At 35.7% G+C, this 19,219-nt stretch overlaps 1 protein-coding gene across 4 annotated transcripts in view; it reads left to right on the forward strand.

Annotated features, from left to right (window-relative positions):
* The window catches only part of SDCCAG8 (SHH signaling and ciliogenesis regulator SDCCAG8), a 116,378-nt gene that overhangs the window by 24,282 nt on the left and 72,877 nt on the right, over positions 1–19,219 (forward strand). For 2 of the 4 annotated variants that reach the window (XM_055714535.1, XM_055714537.1), the window contains exons 10-13: positions 2,374–2,526; positions 5,063–5,197; positions 8,458–8,574; positions 14,933–15,022. In XM_055714535.1, coding sequence (XP_055570510.1) covers positions 2,374–2,526; positions 5,063–5,197; positions 8,458–8,574; positions 14,933–15,022 — 495 coding nt within the window. The remainder of the gene's footprint in view (positions 1–2,373; positions 2,527–5,062; positions 5,198–8,457; positions 8,575–14,932; positions 15,023–19,219) is intronic. The other 2 variants (XM_055714536.1, XM_055714538.1) reach the window with 1 other exon arrangement.

Genomic DNA, 19,219 nt, shown 5'->3' on the forward strand with positions numbered 1-19,219 from the left:
ATTCCTATGTACTTGTTAAATTTAACTTCGGAGTGGTACAGCTCCTTGTATTTTAATGAACAAAGAGAGAACGAATCCTTCTGAGCCCACTGTTTGCCTGTCGCATTCTGTCCCTGGGGGGTTAAATTTTTTAATTGCTTACTTGTTCACTGTTTTTGGGATGGGTTCTACAGTTGTCTCATAGAAATGTTACTCACTTCTACATAAAACTGCACAAAACACTTTTCCTTTTCCATGCAATAAAGTGAAACTATCTGATCTTCCTATTTTTTTCATTTGATGTTGGAAATGTTTATTTTAATATTTAAACAGAAAATCCCTATAAACTCTTACTCCGTTTAGCTCGTGTTAGAAATGTGGCCCGAGAATAAAACTAGTAAGACAAATTAGTAGAGCCTTTAATAAAATAGGTCTTTGTACATATACCATTTCTGCCACATGAAGAAGGGAGCTCTGTAGGGTCTCTGCTGGCCTCCCTCTTCACTGCAGCAAGGAAATGTGAAGTGCTATCTGCTCGTATGTAAGACTGAATAGTAGTCTTGTTTTTTGCATGCTCAAAACCTGTTCTAATAGGAAGGAATAAGAAGAAATCTTTTACTTATGCTGCATTAATTCAGCATTTTTACATGTACTGGTATTTCTCTTGGTAAGTACAAGCCATCCTTTATTTCCCTAGTCCAATTCTACTCTGGAGGTGAAGTGCTGTTTTTCTTTGTAATTATCATGGAATTCAATAGAACAGTCCACATAAGAAAAGTGAGGAATGAACACATTGGGCTTCCAAATGCTATAATTGCAGTTTCATCATCCTGTTGACAGAAAGTCTAACCCCAAGTGCTTATCATTTAAAACCACCATTTTTTTCTTGTCTTTTGCTTGTCTCTGTAGTTTGTGGCCTCTTGCCTATTACACAGAGCAAGGAGGAGATCTGGTAAGGTTAAACTTGCATAGTTGAAGCAAATCCAGGAATGTATTTTCCGCATAAATGTCACAGAAGAACAATTGTTTGAACCGCTCATTATGTAGTCAAAACAGTGGAGTTAACAAAATACACATTTCTTCTTGCAACTTATTTTTTCTGGAGTTGCATTTGTTTTACATGTGTACCAAACTACAGCAGCCTTACGCAGACAGTTTGCTGATGCTCCATTCCTACAGAAAAGGTTTCAAGGCAACAACAGAGGGATTCTCTCACCAGGGTAGACTTGTGATAGGAAAGAGGCCCTAAGGAGGGTCCCACAGAATCGACATAAACTTAATGGAGATTGTTAGAGTGTTCTCTAAAAATTACGGTGTAATTTGCTTCTTTCATGAACAGCTCAACACCAAGGAAATTGTATATACGGGATTGGCTTTGAGTAAAAGAAAAATGGGCAGTTTAAAAAACTGATTTAAAAATAAAGGGTAATAAGGTAAAATTCCTAAAAGGAGGTTTCTTTAGCTTCCTTGATGTAGGATATGCTGAATATCAATGATAGGATAAAATGAAACCTAGTTTACTCATGGGCTAGCAAGCTGCTTTTAGTGGGCTTTGAATACTTTGATCTACTTTTAATGGGGTAGTGTATTTCTGATTTAAACTGACATAACGTTCAACTTCTATCCCTTTAGCAGGGATACACCAGAATAAATTGATAATATTTTTTTTTCCTAGTTCTTTTAGAATGTAGTGTCTACTGTGCTTCTTGTATATAAACTTATGTTTCTTCTATTTTGGTAGAAAACACATCTATAACTGGTGTTATAGCACTTCAAATTAATCAGGACATTTATGAGTTTTCAGAAAAATGAATCTTACTTGACAAACATGAAACTAAAAAAACCCCAAACATTATTTCGTTGTATCTTTCCATACTTCTTCCAGGTTTCTCATTAGCCTGCACTCAGATATTCACTTCAGGGGGAGAGCAAGTGGAAGTGCATACATTATTTGTTTATTTATTTTACCTTCAGCTATGCAGTTAGGCAGTAATCCCAGTGTTTGGAAGGAGTCAAATACTGGAGGCTGGTTCTGGTGATGTACATTCAGGAATTTTAAATGCAAGGCAAGTAATCATCTTGGTTTTAGAAGAGCAGCTACTTCTTTGGAAAATGTACTTGGAGAGACGCATCCATCTTTGCCATGACTCCTAAAAGCAATTGGATTTCTAAATTATAGTAGGGCATGTATATACTTACAAACATACGTATGTGTTCAATTTCTTAGTTCCGTTCCAGTTGTTAACACAGTAGGGTATGTATAAACATAACTATGTAAAAGAACAAAAGATACCGTTTCTAATAGCAATTCGGTTTCTCTGATGGCATTAGATAAATGGCATGTTTGTTTAGAATTTTAAGCTTCTTCCACTTAAAAAGCCATTTTTCCCCTAGGCTCTAGTTCAGTGTGAGCAGCTGAAAAGTGAGATAGAACGGCAGAAGAATCGTCTTGAAAGGGAGTTAGCTGCCCAGCTAAATAAGCGGACTGATGAAAAGGAAGCACTGCGTGAAGAAATGAAGAAGGAAAGGGAGGACTTGGCAGCAATGGTATGAGTTGTTGGGTATTTTTTTCTTCTATTTGTGTATTACAATGAGCATATTGTCCTCTTTAAACTTTCTGTTAGCTTGCCTTTCAGTTTGTTTCAGTTTCAGATTTGAGAACTCAGTACATCACTTCACCATTGCTTTAAAGTGCTTCAAAGCAATGGTAGATAAGTGATCCTTTAGGTCTGAATAATTGGGGTTTCTCCTGTGTTATTAGATAAATACTAAGTTGTTGATGTTATACATTTTATTTTAGTTTGTATATTTTCTAATGCACTTTGTCAAAGTACGAAAGAGTTAATACAATGCCAGGTTTGTACCTAGCTTCTTATAAAGATTATTATTTAGGTTGCCAACTCAAGCATTCAGAAGTTGGCACATGTGGAATTTTGGATGCTTTGCTACTTTGAGCTGGGATATACAAATATATTAATGTTACAATATTGTGAATGCATTCTAATATGCATTTTCAGGGTGATCTTATCATATGCTTAATTTGCCCACCTGCAGAAATGTGTTGGAATCTCTTTTCCCAGTTTTACTGATGTTTGTAAACTGTCGCAGAAAGAATCTGTCTCATCGTTTATACTGTGACCATTGCAACAGAGCCTTGATAACCTTGTTTCAGACTTCTAGATGCTAGTGTAATTTAAGCGTAAAACGTAAGAGGTTTCTGCCCAATAGAATGTGCAGAGGAAACCTCGGCCTAGCAGCAGTAAGTCTGTGACACATGACAGAGGCGGCACTTCTGAGGCGACTGGAGAAAGAAATGGGAAGAAGAGTAGAGAGAAATGCTTCATAAATTAGTGGTTTTCATGCTTTTTTTGATGTGCACCCCCTTCAACCATTTTTTGGTGGAGGTTTGGAAACAATATAGTGAATTTCTCTTCTGATTGTAGGCTTTTTCCATATTTTTGATCTCTTTTTACAAATAAGCCATTCAGTTTATAGAACCTGGAGAGCAAAAACTGAACCATTTAAGTGTTTAAAAAAGAAGAGGTTCTTTTAGTAGTGTTGTTGCTTATGAAATGTCTGGAAAGCTACTAATATGAACAGGCAACCAAGGTGATATGGTTGTATTTCTGGTATTATGATATGGTGGGATAGTGTTCTGAAGCTGCTACAAGAAGGCAAAGCCTTTGACTCCAGTTCCAGATGTTAAAACAGGAATTAAGTGCAGTGATAAGGGCTAAGTGATATTTAAGAAAGTGAACTGTTGTAAGTGATCATAAGAAGTCTATTGCCAGGGAAACTGAAATAAAAAAACCACACCTTACACTGGAGGCAGCGAGACATTATTAAACAATTCCTTATTTGAGTCCCTGCTATCTACTGGAAGTTATCCCTCACGCATTTAGTTGTTTGTTACAGATTTGCTTTAAAGCAGAGTATGCACTCTGAAATACAGCCTATTAGATGAGCATTTCATACTTTTTTTTTTCATAGAATAATTCACTCCTTCATGTCATCACATTACTTGGTATTTCATCACCCACTGGGATGTGTTTTACTGGAACCTATTCTGACTTCAAGTAGTTGTACTGTTTGTAAATCCTACATACATGCTGAACATAGTACAGTGACACCATAACAATTTCACACTTGGTAATTAAAGATATGGGTTGACTTTGTAGAAAACTGATCTTATATGCATGATTTATGCCTACCTGTGATTAACTGCTTCTATGTTTCAGGATTATGAGATGGTAGAAATGGTATACTGTGCATCAAGTCAACCTCCATATGAATATTTTATGGCTTACTTTATGAACTGATTTGTTTGAAGGCGAGAATTGGCATGATACATAAATCAGGTGGATGTGTAATGAGTGAAAAATAGTTATGAATATATAATCCTCTAGGTTTGGAGTTAAATTCCTGTAAGTTAACCTAGAACTGTCAGACACCATTATTTCCACTTATATTAGTAAGCTTCAGGGCTAAATAGCTGAAGGGTCACTGTCTCTGTTTTATTGTTACATTTTTAACCATTCAGCAAAAATTTATCTGAATTACATTAGAATTTTAACGTACTATTTCTATATGATTTTTGTACAACATCATGCTTTGATCTCTAGTGCTGAAATGTTTTCTGAACTTGAAAGTTAATTTAAGATCTGTGGTTACAATGACATTTTTCTTTAGCTGGAGGAATGTGATTTAGTTTAAATCAATCTACATAATGATGGATAAGTTGGTGATAAATAGAACTCTTACAGCTGCAAGACTGATGCAACCAGCTTCTTCTGACACTGTCCATACTTACAAGTCCTGGAGACTACTCCAGTTGATTAAAAGTTTCAAATAAACTGCTGTATGATAAATTAATTTAAAATAATGAACTTATTGTTAAAATAATTTAGACATGTTATATTGTAATTCATATTTTCATTATATATTTCATCATATATATTTATTATTATCTTTTTAATGCGATGTATTTTTGCTACATACAGTTTTTTCAAGGAGGAAGTCTCACAAGATTTAGATCTGTAGTTGGACAAATCACGTCATTACAGTGCTCTTGGGCTTTTTGCAGGTGATGGCCATGTCTGAGAAAGTGGCCGTGTTGGAGGCTCAGGTAGAGAGAATTACAAGGGAAAAAAACTCCCTAGTTAACCAGTTAGAAGAATCACAGCATCAGCTTTCATCTCGGGAAATGGAGATGAATAAGGTAGGCACATTTATAAATGAGTATCTTTATAACTGTGACCTGAAAGATGAGATTTTTTTTTTCTTTCTGTTTCCCTCTGTATTGGCAGAGAATGTGTGATAAATGCAAACTTCGTCTCGATATCCCAGAGGCACAGTTTTATGAGTTAGAAAGATAACTTTTTAAGACTGCCAAGTCACCTTGTGATGCAAAAGCTAACCTTTCTACCTTGCAGACTGTGCAGATCACTATTTAAAACTGCAATCTAGTGTTTCATTAAAAATTGCATTTTATCTGAATGAGAGAACGTAGTATTCAACCCTGTCCTATAATGGCTACCTCTGGGAGATGCAGTGCTGAAATAAAGGCAGCTGTATCAAATCACTGTTTTTCAAGTACTTGCCTGTGGAATTTTTATATGGTGTACTGCTTTATTTGTTAATATTGATGGTATGCCTTTTACAAAGAGATCTTTCTTCCGGTTAAGAATTATAGCTTAACATCTATCTGTGTATCACTTCTGAGTGCTTTATTTTGCATGTTTCTCGATCTGTTAGATCCTTAGTGTGAGTCATAACATGAGAAAAAAACCAACCAGTTGTAATCCAAAATTTATGCTGGGAGATTTCACATTGTTAAAATTGTTTGGTTTATTACCTTAGTTTCATCATTCACTTGTTACAGAACATGAAGATAAGGGGGTGCGAAATTTCTGTAGAATAGAAAATCTGAGAATTCAATTTTATTCAATTTACAGTATTTCAAAATACAAAGTTACAGCCTCTTGAAATGTCTGTATACCTTACCAATAATCCTAAGGCAAATTCTACCTCCTCAGTTGTTAATTGCAAGGGTTTTTTGGGAGCAATTAATTCCTTAGGCCTCTAGAGACTCCTGGCGAGGTTTTCAACAGTTCCTGTCTTCCTCTGCTGCCCCTGCTGGTAGAAATAAGTGAAAGTATTGCAGAAAATTTACACCAAAAAAGTCATCCAAACTTATTAGAAAATGTATTTCAATTTCAGCTGAAAGACAAATGAAAGAGCATTTTAAGAATGTCATGAGGGTTTGGTTTACCCTTTCTGAGACACCCTTTTGGTTTTTCAGACTGGGTTCACAGATGACTAGCACCACTTGTGGGGCGGGGGTGGGGGGAAGGAGGTAGCAGGTATAAATATCCATTGGTGCGGAAAGAACAATTTTATAGCCTACCGGTCTGAAGCGCTCTCTCCGAAGAGCGACACTGTGGATCCAGTCCCTGCTTTGGTTCATGTTAATCAATACAAAGTTGAATAGGTAACCACCTCACCGTAGTTTGTGCCGTGGTTTTATTGCACTGTCTTGAGAGACTGGAGAACTGCATTTGTGTCCCTGTACTGAACTGAGAAGTCTCAAATACCTGGAGGAATGTCCTGACCATTGAGCGTTCGGGATCATGTGCAGGATCCTGACCTTTTTTGTTGGCTATGAAGTGACGTCTATGTCTACTCGTGAGTCTGACTACTTGTTTCCCAGTTTGTCACTATTAAAAATGGAAAACAGCAATATTTTTCCTTCTGAGTTTTATCTGAATTTTTTTTTTCTGCATGCACCAGAAGTCAGGGAAAAAAGTTTGGAATGAGAATCTCCTGCCTTCATTCTGAACTGAAAAATCCATTATTAGGACAGCACCATCTGCTGATTCTTCTGTGTTATTCACTTTGTAGATGTATGGGGGAGCTGAAGGCGAGGATGGCTGGATTTTTTTTTTTTATTTTGCTTGGAGGAAGTGACATATTGGACTTTGTTACATCCTTCGTATAGGGGAAGGAGGAGAGAGAAAGAATAGGCAATCTATGCAGTTTCATCATAGGTTTTTTTAGTTGCATATGATATTTCAGTATTAAAAGAAAAAAATGCTTCAGAACTTTGCCATTCTTCAGAGTATTTGTTACCGTGCATTATTTGCAGTAGGGCTCAATTCACAAGCTGTCCTTTTAATTTATAAGTGACACTGTTTTTTAAAGTTTTGCAGTTGGTTTGGGTTTTTTTTTTTTCCAAAGGAGGTTTGATTTACTTTTACCCTACCTTCTTTTAAGAAGAAGGGGAAAAAAAAAAAAAGCCGTGAAAATGAGAAGAGGTATGAAGCTGAAAAATAGAATTCATTTGACATGTAGAATGTATGTGAGGAGATCATTGAGAGGCACAGAGGGCTGTAGCAGCAAATTAAAAGTTTGCACATTTAGGAAGCAAGTCGTGAAAATGTAAGTGGGGCAGGGAAGCAGCGTGAGTGAGTTGGAAAGAAAGTTCTCTAAGATTAGCTGCGAGTAAACACATTTATGTTCTCATTAGGGAATGTGCATATAATTAAGGTGAAATGAACAGTCACAAATTGGAGGTGATTGCACAGGATAAGGACAAAAAGGGGGCAGCTTGTCCACCATCCTTCTCCGTTCCCAACAGATAAGTTCAGATAGAATCATTTTGAAGTCTTAGATTGGGAATTGGGAGAAAAACATCCCTGCACAGCAGTATGAAAGTTATCTGAGAGGGATTGGTTTGGTTTTGGTGGGTTTTTTTCTTTTTCTTCATTTCTTCTAACCCCTCCACAGACCCTCAGAAGTTGAGCTGCCTTCAGGTGGAAAGGAATGAGGAGGTAACATAACAAACATCCCAACAGCAGAGAATAATCGTTCCCTTTGTGGAAGTGATACTAGATTTCTTTAAATGTTGCTTTGATCCCTTTCTTCTGGGCCATGCATATATCTGAATTAGGCATTGTTTTTAAAGAATTTATCTTCGGTTTATAGTAAGTCTATAATGCTAAAAATCACCGTATTAATATCTAAATGTTTTCTTTCTTAACAGTGTGAAATTGGCAAGATAAGAAACTACGCCCTTATGCAGGAGTGTGATAGATCATTTACTTCTAGGTTTTGGAATTGTTGACATAGACTTTCTTGGGAATTTAGAGAGAATGGGAGAAGAATATAAAACCAGCAACTGTAGTTTAACTGTATTTAGTAGCACATGTATTTACAACATAAATATTTATAATTAGCAAAATCTTGATCCAGATAGGATTGAATCTAGAAAGCACTGCATATTTCAAAGTTAATGACTATATAGAGAATTCAGATCCACCTTTTTATATAAAAACATTTACCATATGTAGTCTTAAAATATCTGTAAATTAAAATATGTTGCATTTAAATGTCCTGTAGAGGGCACCAAAAGATCTAATTGCAAACCCTGGGCTATGGATTCTTCAAGCTGCAGATCATGTTGTCTGTATAATCTAACAGGTGTGTGAAGAAATGCGCTATCAGTTGAATCAAACCAAAATGAAGAAGGATGAGGCAGAAAAGGAGCTCAGAGAGTACAGAACAAAAACTATAAGGGAGCTTGAAGTTAAGGACCAGGTAAGAGATAATACTGCTATAACTTTGCAGTTATTAGAAGCCTAAGTAGGGTTATTTCAGAAGCTGGAATGACTCATTTTTCTAATAGTGGTCATTTATTACTGTTAAATGGTTTCTAAATTAATGGCAACAAGCCAGCTATTACTGTTAAATAAATACCTCTTGATTATCTTATTCTTGTTTTCAGCCCTAGTATGTTCAGTTTTACATAACAGTCATCCCATGCTTTCATATCGAATTACTCTATCGTATGTATTCATACAATGTACTTAAATTGTATGTAATGTATACGTATGTTTATACACTTTTTCTCACAAATAAATCCACACAAAATTACTTATACATGCAGCCTGACAAAACATTAAAGACTATAAGTGTAACCTAATGATATCAAAAATTAAAGTAATTTATCTTCCAGTTTCTTTAAAGATTCAAGGTTAATGAATGCTCAGATTCATAGAAAAGTTTTTTTTAAAAAACCCAAACCAAACCAAAAATAACCTTCTAGAAAAAAAAAAAAAAATCCACTAGGCATGAATTGCTGATTATCTAAAACTGTGTTTTGGAATAATACAAAAAACAGTATATAGGTAGTCTGTGAGAAAACAACCCATGCAGTAGGAAAGATTATTAGAGTAACCTGCGACATACTTGGCAAACAGTTTGAACAGGTGTAGTCTGCGTCTTTGGAAGTGCCCTTTTTGTTGAGGTTCTATCTGTTTTTCTCTAGGTATTCAAACTTCCAGCTATTCCTTCCTAAGTTGTGATCTATACATGAGAGTGAATGTCTTCTGAGTACACAGATGTATAAGATGCACATGAGGATATTTTTTTTATTATGCATTTTTTTATTAGCGCAGTGTATCCGATACGTTTTAAATCATTCTTTTCCTTGTAAATAAGTGAACAAATCGGGCCCTGTGTTAAGAGTATTTGTAGGCAAAAATGCAGTATTTCTAAACTTGTATTTTTATTTACCAGTTCCCCAAAATTTTCATGTAGGACAGTAAGTTTATTAAATGACATGAGCTTAGGCTGGAAGCAATATTAATTCAAATTATAATCAACATATGTAAAATCCAAGAGAGAACTTGCTAGATAAAATAACTATTCAATACGTATAAAAAAAAAATCACACAGAGAAGGAAAACAGGGGCCTTTAAAGCATTTTGGTTTTGGGGTTGGCTTTTTTTTTTTTTAACTCCTGCATCCTTTAGGCCTAAGGACACTTAGAAAAACAAAAAACAGGCTTGTCGTCTGTGTCTTGACAGATATCACAGATAAGAGAGTTGGCATAATCTTGGCATACAAATAAAACAGGATGTGTTTAATAAGATATTTGAAGAAGTATCTTGGATTTTAAATCCTGTTCTTCAACTTGCTTCAGGATTGCCTTTTGAACAAATTGCAAAATTTAACAAAATACTTTAACCTCATGTATCGACATACTGGTATTTTATTCAGTGTGGGAATGAATACTCCAAAATGTGATGATTTATAATTTGATATAATTAAAGTGAAGTGATGGGAGGGGGAGTTCCTATCAGCAAAGGTTATTAGAGCAATTCGGTAATTATGTAAAGTAATTATATTGTTCAAATATGATTGTAGGTTCCTCAAAAAAAAAAAAAAAAGGAAAACAAACCATTTTGAAATTCTAACACTCAGCATCTAGCAGCTGTTTTATAGCTGTGGCTTTGGTAACTTAGAAAGTTCCATGCAGGTCCCAATATTATTTAACATGCTAAAAGGCAACCAAAAAGAGTGTGTGTATGTTTTGGGGTTTTGTTTTTTGGTGCAATTTTTTGTTGGTTTTAAATCAAATTTTAACAAATGTTAATGTCATTGCAGATTATTTCATTTAAATGAAAACAGCTCAATTGCATCTAGTTTTGTTTTTAAAGAAAAACCTGAAATGTTTCATCTTACATGGCAATGAATAGCAAACAGTAATTGTTCTTTGGTCTCTCAGCCATGACCTGACCTTCTGGCTAAGAGACAGAGTTGATACTTTCCTTGGCCACCATCTGTTCATAATAAATACATATTTATTTTTTAAAAGTAGAAAGACAATAATGTATGAGTATTTTTGTGCTATTCCATATTAAATAGTGCATTTTTCTGTTTTAAAAGCAAATAATTGTGTTTCAGATGGCCTTTGGTATTTTGAAAGTGAGTTTATTGCTTCTTGAGGTATAATTGTTTTTTTAATTGTGCTGTGGATAAATTCTAGTTTTGAAGATGTATTTTAGTTTATATATAGTTACTTTTAGAAAGGGATTTAAGTTATTCAGGTGTGTCAGAATAGGCAGGAATCCTGGTATGTACAATTTAGGATCATCAGATACATATACTTATATGTCAGTAAATACAGACATATGTCTATCATACACTTATAGATACAAATTTCTTCAAAACTGAATTTGTGTCATTTAGGAAAATGAAAGGGAGTACATATCTTTGGTCTTATTCTCTTTTATTTTAACATATCTTTTCCTATCCTTATTGCTCTATTAGGACAAATAACAAATATTGGCACCTTGGCAGATTACCTGTTCTTAATATTTGACGTGAATATGTCTTACAAATGAAGAAGCAACGAGCAATGTTAAGACTGAAATTGAATACGTGTTTTGTGATATCATCCATCATGATCCTGATTAACATTAGGATTATGGAGGGAGGGGGCGAAAGACATACACCACACAGTTTCTCTACACAAAAACTGCATCTGTTCATCTGGCCCAGTATGTTGTGAAGCAGCGTAACCTACTGCCCTCTCTTCTTCTCTCTCAGCCCTCCCATTGTGGATGTAGCTGTGCCGAAATAACAGTGCCTTACTTAATACTTTTCCTTCTTAGGAACAAGCTTCGTAAGTTATACGAGTATAATGCTTTCATGGCAGTAAACTCTGTCCACACTAGGGGTTGTACTAGCACAGCTATATCTCAGAAAAGTCACACCCTAACCTAAATAGCTGTTATCAGAACAAAAATTGTGTGGCATATTTGACACAGCAGGACTGCACTTTTATAATACTTTTTTCTGTGAATTTGGAAGCACTGCATGGCATAATTTGTGCATTTCTAATAGAAATCATACTTCTGACACACTATGGAATCGTTTCCTCAGATTAGCATCACTTGCTAATTTCTGCTCTGCATTATAAAAATAAAAATGAAGTACACTTAATCATTTGCTTTGTGTTTGTCTGTAAATAGTTTTGATTTGGTTTATAAAATCTTGTAAGCTTCAGCATGTAGAAGTGAAAATAGTTTTGTACTATTGGTTTATGCAGTCCCAGCCAATTTGAGCATCATCCTTATTAGACAGTTCTTACCGGTAGCATTGCACCACTGGGAGTTGTGGTGGTCTTGTAATAAAGCAATAGGACTGTTAAATCCAACTTCAGAAACTTACTGAAGCTTTTAAATTTTATTTTACCATGTTTTGAGGAATCAAATAAATACTTTGTATAGAAATAAATCTGAGCTGGTAATCTTGGCCTGTAAAAAGCCATTCTTTTAATACTGTCTTTTAAATTGGGCAAACATAGCTTGAAGCAGGGAATTACAGAATTCGGTTGCCTACCTTGTAGGTGACAGAATTAAAAGCTCCAGAAATACTTTATGAAAACCCTCAGATTTTTAAGAGTTGCCTGTATGGAAGTTCATGACCCCAAATAAAAAGAAGTTTGAGAGTCACTGATATGCACAACCTCTATACAAATGGAAAGAGCTACACATCAAAGCATTTTTGTGTAGTGTGACAGAACCTAAATGATGTCTCTGTACACTATAGACTGACAATTTTGCAGACAAATAAAAATCTGGCAAAATTGCAGTCCAAAAGCATTTTGCCAAAAGGTATTTTGGGAATGTTTATCTCATTTGTCATAAATCCGTGATATATAGTAACCTAATTTAGACATTATAAGTGGAGAAATTACTGACTCTGTCTTCATCAGAAGTAATGCAGGCCAAGGATTTAGGTGTATATCCTGGGAATGCTGCAGAGTGCCCGATGCAAGACCAATACAACCTTCCAAAGACACTGATTCACTGAAGTGTCTTTCTATGAACAGGTACCAGGCTTCTGTGAGTCAGGCTATAAAATACTAAATTTTTCACAAGCTGGAACATTCAGGATGCCACCAGACTTTGTAAAACTTGCAAGTTTTAATAATGTCGATGAAGATAGGTTAGGATTATGTGTTATGTGTATGCTTGTACCAGGCCTATCCCTAAGATTTTGTGACCTCATTAGTTAAAAAGATGCTCTGGGGGTTTTACTTTGGAAAGAAATTCTGTTAACTCAGTTAAGCATACTTAAATACTATTTGGCAGGGAGGAAAAGCCCAAAACCTAGCAGACAGCTTAAGAAAATTTGATGCTAAGAGTTTTACTTGGTCTGACCTTGAGTATAGTGGCTTTCAAAGTAGGAACACCAAATTGCTTTTGGACAAGAAAGCATTAAGAAAACGTGATAGCCTTTGCTGTAACTGAACTCTTTTTTAATGTATCATTTTCCATTTGGGGCATTTAATGCATTAATTTGATAATGAGTAAATAAGGAGGGAGTAAAATGATGGTACTTTATGCCATGCTTTGATAAAAATTTTCTGACCTGTTCAGGAGGAACATTATTGTTTTTTATAACTGAACTTACTCGCTCATCTCAAGAATTCTGAGGAAAAACATTGCTCTACAACCCTGCAATATGTAACAAAATAGATGTTTAATTCCAATTACGTTATGGCTGCTGCTGCTCTGCTATGACATTACTTTCCTCTGTCAACCATCATTCCATAAAGATCACTGGTATGAGCACCCTTCATTACATTTTTTGTCATGTTTCTGTAGGAAGAATCCTTGGGATTCCCAGTAGTAAAATTTTCTGTACTGACTGGTCTAGGTTTTCTGTACTGATGTACTTCTCCTAAGCAGCTGGCCTGCTAAGAGGAATGACCCAGCTGGTAGTGAGATTTTTATTGTTCGTAGGTGTAGTTGGCCCATGTAACCTTGGTCCGTGTTCTGTCATTCAGTGTGATGTCACCCCAATAGTATATGGAAAGAGAAAATCATTTATGTGCATTAAACATTATTCGAAGTAGGAAAAGAATTGCATAGCTCTTGGTATAGTGTGTATATGCATTATATTTAAAGAAATGCTCTTTTCTTCTTAGACTAGAAAAATGGTTGCTTTATCAATAGTTATTGTGCCAACAATCAGAAGAAAGAGTGTAAAAGTCCCTGACTATGACTTGTCGGTTGTTACTGCATAGGTTTTCTTTCCAGCTATTCCTTAATACTGTCCAGGAAAAAAGAGCCAGTCCCACATCAGTAATCTCAAATATGTGTTTGAAAGGATAAAAGGAGTAAGTTTTGTTCTCTCCTGTTTTTCAATAATGAGGTAGGAGTAATCTTCCCCTTCCTTTTTTCTATATTCATCCCTCCTTCTCTGAAATTCCTTTATCAGCAAGCAAACCATCTATTTTGCACCACCCCACCCTCCCCCCTGTCCCCGTCCCCCCCACAGTGCAATCCATTAAAAAAAGAAAAAAATTAAATCTTGTTCCACTGTGGAACAAAATCACTTTCTTATCTCTGCTGGTGGCTGCTGAGCTAATCTCTGGTACAGCACTGTTGTCTGTTGAAATGTGACTGCAGTAATCTCTATGGGTTTGGAAGTTTTGTTCCTGAAATAGTATTGCAGTTCAAATATTTTGGCAAGTTGAAAGCAAATATTTTCAGGGAAATAATGAGGTAAAATCCTTGTATAACATGTTTCAGCCATTCACTCTTGTCTCTTTCCCAGGGTATTTATCCACAGTATCCAGGGGCCATGTTGCTCTTTGAGAGTTTGTGCAAGGACAGGCACCTCAGATTATTGCTTAATTAAAAAACTCTCTGTGTGTATTTGTGAATATATACTTAGCAGTATTAATTTTTTCTTGCCTCAGCTAACAATTACAGGTAAAAAGTTTGCTTCAACGGGATTTAAAGATGTGTGCATTTAAGAGCATCTCCCTTCCATGCCATTCCCAGGCATTTCTTCCAGCACCCCTGCTCTTCCTAGCAAACTGCAGGGTTCTGTTTCTGTTAATTCTCAGGTTTTTTGGAGGCAGAGGGTTTGCGGTGGCTGACCTTTGCTTAGGTAATGGTTCTCATCTAGAGGCTCTGCATTTTTAGTGGATCACATGGGGTGCCACAGCACTGCCAGGTGCTGTTACATTTCTGTGCAGTCCAAGTGAGAAGGTGGTCACAAAGCTGCTTCTCTTTGAGGAATTCAAGAGTCCCAGCAGATCAGGCTAGAATTATAGCCGTCCAACAAATTACAGCCTGCATTGCTTACCTAGGTTATGTCTTCACTTGTCCCTCTGGTCCTTCGACATCAACTGATTAGTGACCCAGCCCCAGGGAGAACCTTTCAAAAAGGAAGGAACCAGGTGTGTTTGTTTATTGGGGTTACTTCTCTTCTTGTGTTTCGACTCGCATTAGTTGCCTGTCATGTCATGAGGGGTTTTCAGATTTCTATTTTGGGCTAAATGATTTATAGAATATGCAGTTGGTTTATGGTTTTTGGAATTGGCCTCTTCGAAAGAGGTGGTCTTTGTGGATTCTTTTAGGCCTTGCGTGCATTGTATTTCTTGCTATTGATTTGTATATTCTCACAGCTTTATAATAAATTACTTCCAGAAAGGAGGTTTCTCCTTTAAAACTAAATTTAGTTTTCCTAACTGCTTTGTATCCTCATTCAGATTTGAAAGGGAAGTAGCAATAATCCATATAGAGTGCAAAAGGAAGAAAAAAAAATTGTTGGGACATGGCGGGGGTTAACTTCATGATGGCCTTAACTCTCTTTACAAAGTTGGATAGTTCTTCAGGTGCAATATGCTATGTCAGATGGCCATGCCTGGGAGGTCTGAGGTTTAGAGACCACTCAGAACCTAGAGCTGCTTGATTGATATCAGGATTAGGACAGAAATGACTGCAAGCGACCCCTGCTGCATACGGACAGATAGTCATCCTTCCTCCAAGTGAGACGCCTCAAAATCTTGCTACAAACCCAGTCTTGTTTAGTTGGGCTTTTTAAAAAAAAATAAAAAACAATTAGTGTTATCGTAGGGTATGATGGCTCTGTCCCTGATTAATTCGTATATTAATAAATAAAGAAGGCAACATGGGTTGACATCAGTGTTAAACAGTGCAAAAACGTCCTGTCACTGTTACATATGATATCTAAGTGTATGTGAATGGCCATAGTGGTGGCACCTCTTAGAAAGGCCTTAACTGTAGCCTCAGTCCTCTGCACTATCACTGAGCTCGTTGCTTTGAAGTGCTATTTAGTAAACGAAACTAAGCACATGAGCATCAGGGCCTGTGAAATTTTACTGTGTATTAATATGAAGTGTATGTGGTTTTGTAGATGCTGACTGCCTTTTGGGGACGTACCTACAAATAGCAACCACCACAGTTATTATATTTCACTTTTTATTATTTTATATATTTTTGGTTCTATTTTATTCCCCTTTAATCTTCTAATAATGGTGGAGAAAGAAGTACGAAGCGAAAAGAAAGTACTGTAAATTCGCTGAAATATTTTCCCCTCCAGAATTATTTTACTGCAGAGTTTGTGCAATGGTATAGTCAGTGCAGAATTTATTTTTCAGGTTATTGTGTATTTTCTTACCTGATGTGTTGAGCATACTGATACAACACTGAATGTCATAAATCACTTAGGAATACATTTAGGTTTAGTCTATCTTTTGTTTAAAGTCTTCTAAAGTTGTTTTTGCATTTACTTCAGAGTGTGAGTTCTTCTATCACTGCTTAATCATTCTCATTTGTTTTTAAAAAAAATTGTCTTTTCTGTCAGTTTACTGCTATTTAAAATTCTATGAAAAACATCTGCTAGCTTGGAATTTAAAGTTGCATTTTTCTGCATACAATAGAATCAGCATCAGTATGACAAAAAGCAATTATTTTAATCTTTAATTTGGCTTGTTTTGAATGAAAATATTTCATTTTATAAGATTTTGTAGAGATAAAGAGGCATCTAGTTAATTAAACAGCACATTTTTTAAAAAAACAGAAGTATTGTTAGGTGAAGATAATTTCAGATAATTTACAAAGAGGATATTTAAAGATTCATCTAGTGTTTGAGAAATCATCTTTTAGGTTTTCCCGTAAGTTGCATTTACGTCACTGAAGAGCATCTCCAGTGTGTTCACCTAAAAATGCATTGTGAAATCAGAAGATAATTTGTAAACACATCACAAAGTAATGAATGAGAAGTGAAACACTTAAAATTTAATTGTTTCAAGAAAAATACATGGAAGGGTTCCATGCGCTTCAAAGTGGAAAACTTAAAATAAAAATGGTGGTTTGGTTAGTGGTAATACTGAAAAAAAGTATAATTGATATAGAATAAAATTTTACTGCAGTGATAATTCACCAATGCTTTAATTTTTATGTAGTACAACTTCTTTCTTGTAACTGAATTGGATATGCATGCGGAATGGTGTTAATGTGTTTCGACTTACTAATAATGCTGTTTCTTTACTGAGGTTTAGCTTGCCATCTTTCAGTGGCAAAGCGCCTGTTGATTTTCCTGGGAGTATAGGCCACTGCAGTGCAAGACAGATTAAACAGTACTTTTAAAATTATGTGCAGAAGTAATAAGAATATTAAAGTTGCAGAGTTAAGCACCAGAAGTTGCCTGTTCCAGCCTTAATGTAGTCTTGTTGTACGTATACATTATGATAATTCTGTTCCTTGTTATACTGAAAATCTGTTTCAGATTTTCTTAAATGTAAGATTGTCATCTGTCTTTTTGCAGTTCTGTGCTCCATCTCTTGTCTCTCACATACATTGAAAAGTTAAGTACTGAAGTACTTAAGTTACTTGAAGTAACAAAAGTTAAGTATTGAAGAAATACTCCGACCATGTTGAAAAAGCTGTATTACAGGTGATAGGCACTGAGGGATCAAATTAATGCTGTATGTGAAGCATGCAGTCAGCAAAATACTTGAGTTGGTGGCTTGTTTCTGTCCCTGCAACTACACTGGAGCCCAGATAGTACCTACAGAACTGCTTGCAACTTCCCAGTAGAAGAAATGGGAACTAAAAGTAACATGAAAACTTCTGTTTGAGTCTGAGTAGTTTTGGAAAGATGCTGCCTGATAAGGTCCCTGCAGGAACAGTGAAGAAGAACATGTGTTCTGTATTTTCTCTGTATTTTAAATTCTGATTTTATTGTGATCACCTAGTGATGGACTGGACTTGACATATTTCAGGATAGAGTGTGTTTGTGAGAATATTGTTTGCAGGAGAGAGGTGAGGGTTTGGGGTTTTTTTTGTATGAACAAGTCTTGTACGTTTCAACCTATTACCTGAGTTTTAAATCAAAGTAACGCGTAGCATTCAGAATAGGGGCTGTCTGTTTTCAGCGTGATGACTCCTACTAATTTTTTTTCAAAGAACATTTTCTGGTGTTGCAAAAATAATTTAGTTTATATCTTTAAATATACCTGGATTAGATGCTTCTGGTTTCTGAGTTGCTGTTAGCATGTTCTCTTAGGTGGCATTTTCCTGCTGTCCCTTTCTCTGAGGTTTTTCTGCTGTTTCTGCCATGGTCATTGCCAGAATTCTTGTGTAGAATTCCTACTCTTCATATGGCTCATGCTGTGAGTACCTCTAAATACTGATATTTAAAATACATTTATATAAATCTACATACACCCACACACATGCACAGACATGTACATGTACATATATGTAAAGAAGCTGATTCTGAATTTTGGAATTACTGATGAAAGTAGCAGAATTAAAATTGTTCTTCAAAACCTATGTTTGCTTTCTTGATACTTTTTGTAGAAATCATAAGACTCCTGTGGATCTTTAAAGATCTTGTCATGGAGTCATTGTCTGGGAATTTCCCTCTGCACTTTCATGACAACTGAAATCTATGGATGTGTTCTTGGGTTCAGCCCTGCAGGTTCAACATCTGCCTGATGGAAGCAGAACATTTTCACCAGAGGTTCCTGCACTTGGAATCTGCTTCCTTCTGTGGGTCTGTGTCAAAACCTGACTGAGCCTGTTTAACTTGAGGCAACGGTATAAAGCCCATCTGTTCCTTGAAACTTTTCCCTGAAGGAGTGATCTAGAGTGTGTTTATGTTCTCAGCTGTGGTTGTGCTTTTTCAAATACTTAGTTGATGCTTTTCAACTGACTTGTGCTTTGGGTTTTTTAAAAAAGATATGCTGAATGGATGTATTCTTAAAGCAAATTAAGACTGTTGCAGAATTTCTCAAACTTGTAAAGACAGTGAAGAACTCGTGTCCCTGTTTAGTATGAATAGAGAAATAACATTAATGTACTGCTGTTGTTAAGAAGAATAGAGCATAGAGAACCCACTGAGACTTCTGTTGTTCTATTTAAAACATGCAAAAGTCTCTGGAAATAAGTGAAAATGCGAAGCATATGTAACTGAATACCTTTGCACACCTGGTTTTAAAATATTCTGACAGTATAATAGGTTGTTACATTCTTTAGAGGGGAAGAGTACTAACGATTTTGCAGATAGTTTTGCTATCTTTGTGTTTGAACTTGGACTTACTGATTTAATCTGGTAGGTGGTCTAT

This window comes from Falco cherrug, chromosome 6 (assembly GCF_023634085.1).
Source record: "Falco cherrug isolate bFalChe1 chromosome 6, bFalChe1.pri, whole genome shotgun sequence".
NCBI classification, from domain to species: domain Eukaryota; kingdom Metazoa; phylum Chordata; class Aves; order Falconiformes; family Falconidae; genus Falco; species Falco cherrug.